This window comes from Buceros rhinoceros, unplaced genomic scaffold, assembly GCF_000710305.1.
Source record: "Buceros rhinoceros silvestris isolate BGI_N320 unplaced genomic scaffold, ASM71030v1 scaffold559, whole genome shotgun sequence".
Taxonomy (NCBI): Eukaryota; Metazoa; Chordata; class Aves; order Bucerotiformes; family Bucerotidae; genus Buceros; species Buceros rhinoceros.
In genome coordinates, this window is record NW_010431854.1 from 18,508 (window position 1) to 19,569 (window position 1,062).

The following is a 1,062-nucleotide window of genomic DNA, read 5'->3' on the forward strand; positions in this document are numbered from 1 at the left end:
GTCCTCCACTTCATCCCACTCCTCCTCTCTCTCTTTCCATCATCTCCCTCCTTCTCCACACGTTTGATGGAAGCAGAACAGGTTTAAGGCCATTTGACTTGCACCAGAGAACTTTCCCAGGGAGAACCCGCTGTGCTCCTTCGCTCGGATTTTACTATCTGTCTGCCGCAGGCACAGTACAGTTTTGTTCCCTGCTCTCTCCCTTTGTTTCCCAGCTCTGATCTGTACCCTCATGCAAACACCCTGGCAAAGCACTGCCGTCTCCTCTGGGCAGCCCCAGAAGAGCTACGGCAGATGTTCACAGAGCTCCTGTCTACCAACCCACGGTGCCTGACTGAAATTCCACCCGGCTGGTTTTTCCGGGAAGAAGGCTACACGTCTCCAAGCAGGGAGGGTGTTCACTATCTGTGCTGTCACCCCACGATGGCAGGAGGCCAGCGGTCGTTATACCTACGATTTCAAGCCATTCCCATACTGCCCAATCTGAGTGGACTCCGGTGACCGCTTGGCTGATTTACCAAACTGGATAACGCTGGCAGCTTCATCTGGAATGAGACAGGGAACAGAAGATTAGCTTAATATGCAGGGACACACACATCCTGGAGACAGGCTGAGCCACCACTGTCAGCACAGCCGGACTGCACCACGGAAGCGGCCAGCAGCCCCAGCCAGCCTCATGCTGAAACTCTGCCGTACAGCGCAGCAAGAGAGACACTGCTCGATGGTACCTACACCAGCAAAGGCTTGGCACAAGTGCCATCGTAACAGAATCTCAGAATCAACCAGCTGGAAGAGACCTTCCAGGTCATCAAGTCTAACCATCCCCCCTGCACTACCAGGGTCCCTAAGCCACGTCCCTCAGTGCCACATTGACACGGCTGTGAAACCCCTCCAGGGATGGGGACTCCACCACCCCCCTGGGCAGCCTGTGCCAATGGTTAATGACCCTCTGCGTAAAGACGTTTTTCCTGATATTCAACCTAGCTCTCCCCTGGCACAACTTAAGGCCATTCCCTCTCATCCTGTCACTTGTCACATGGGAGAAGAGACCAACCCCAAACT

The 1,062-nt window shown here is 54.5% G+C and overlaps 1 protein-coding gene across 1 annotated transcript in view; it reads right to left on the reverse strand.

Annotated features, from left to right (window-relative positions):
• The window catches only part of LOC104499956 (MORC family CW-type zinc finger protein 2-like), a gene marked incomplete at both ends in the record, with an annotated part of 19,011 nt that extends 18,466 nt beyond the window's left edge, over nt 1-545 (reverse strand). The window contains one exon of the mRNA XM_010143541.1: nt 455-545. Within this exon, the coding sequence (XP_010141843.1) occupies nt 455-545 (91 nt within the window). The remainder of the gene's footprint in view (nt 1-454) is intronic.
• Between the last annotated feature and the right edge of the window lie 517 nt (nt 546-1,062).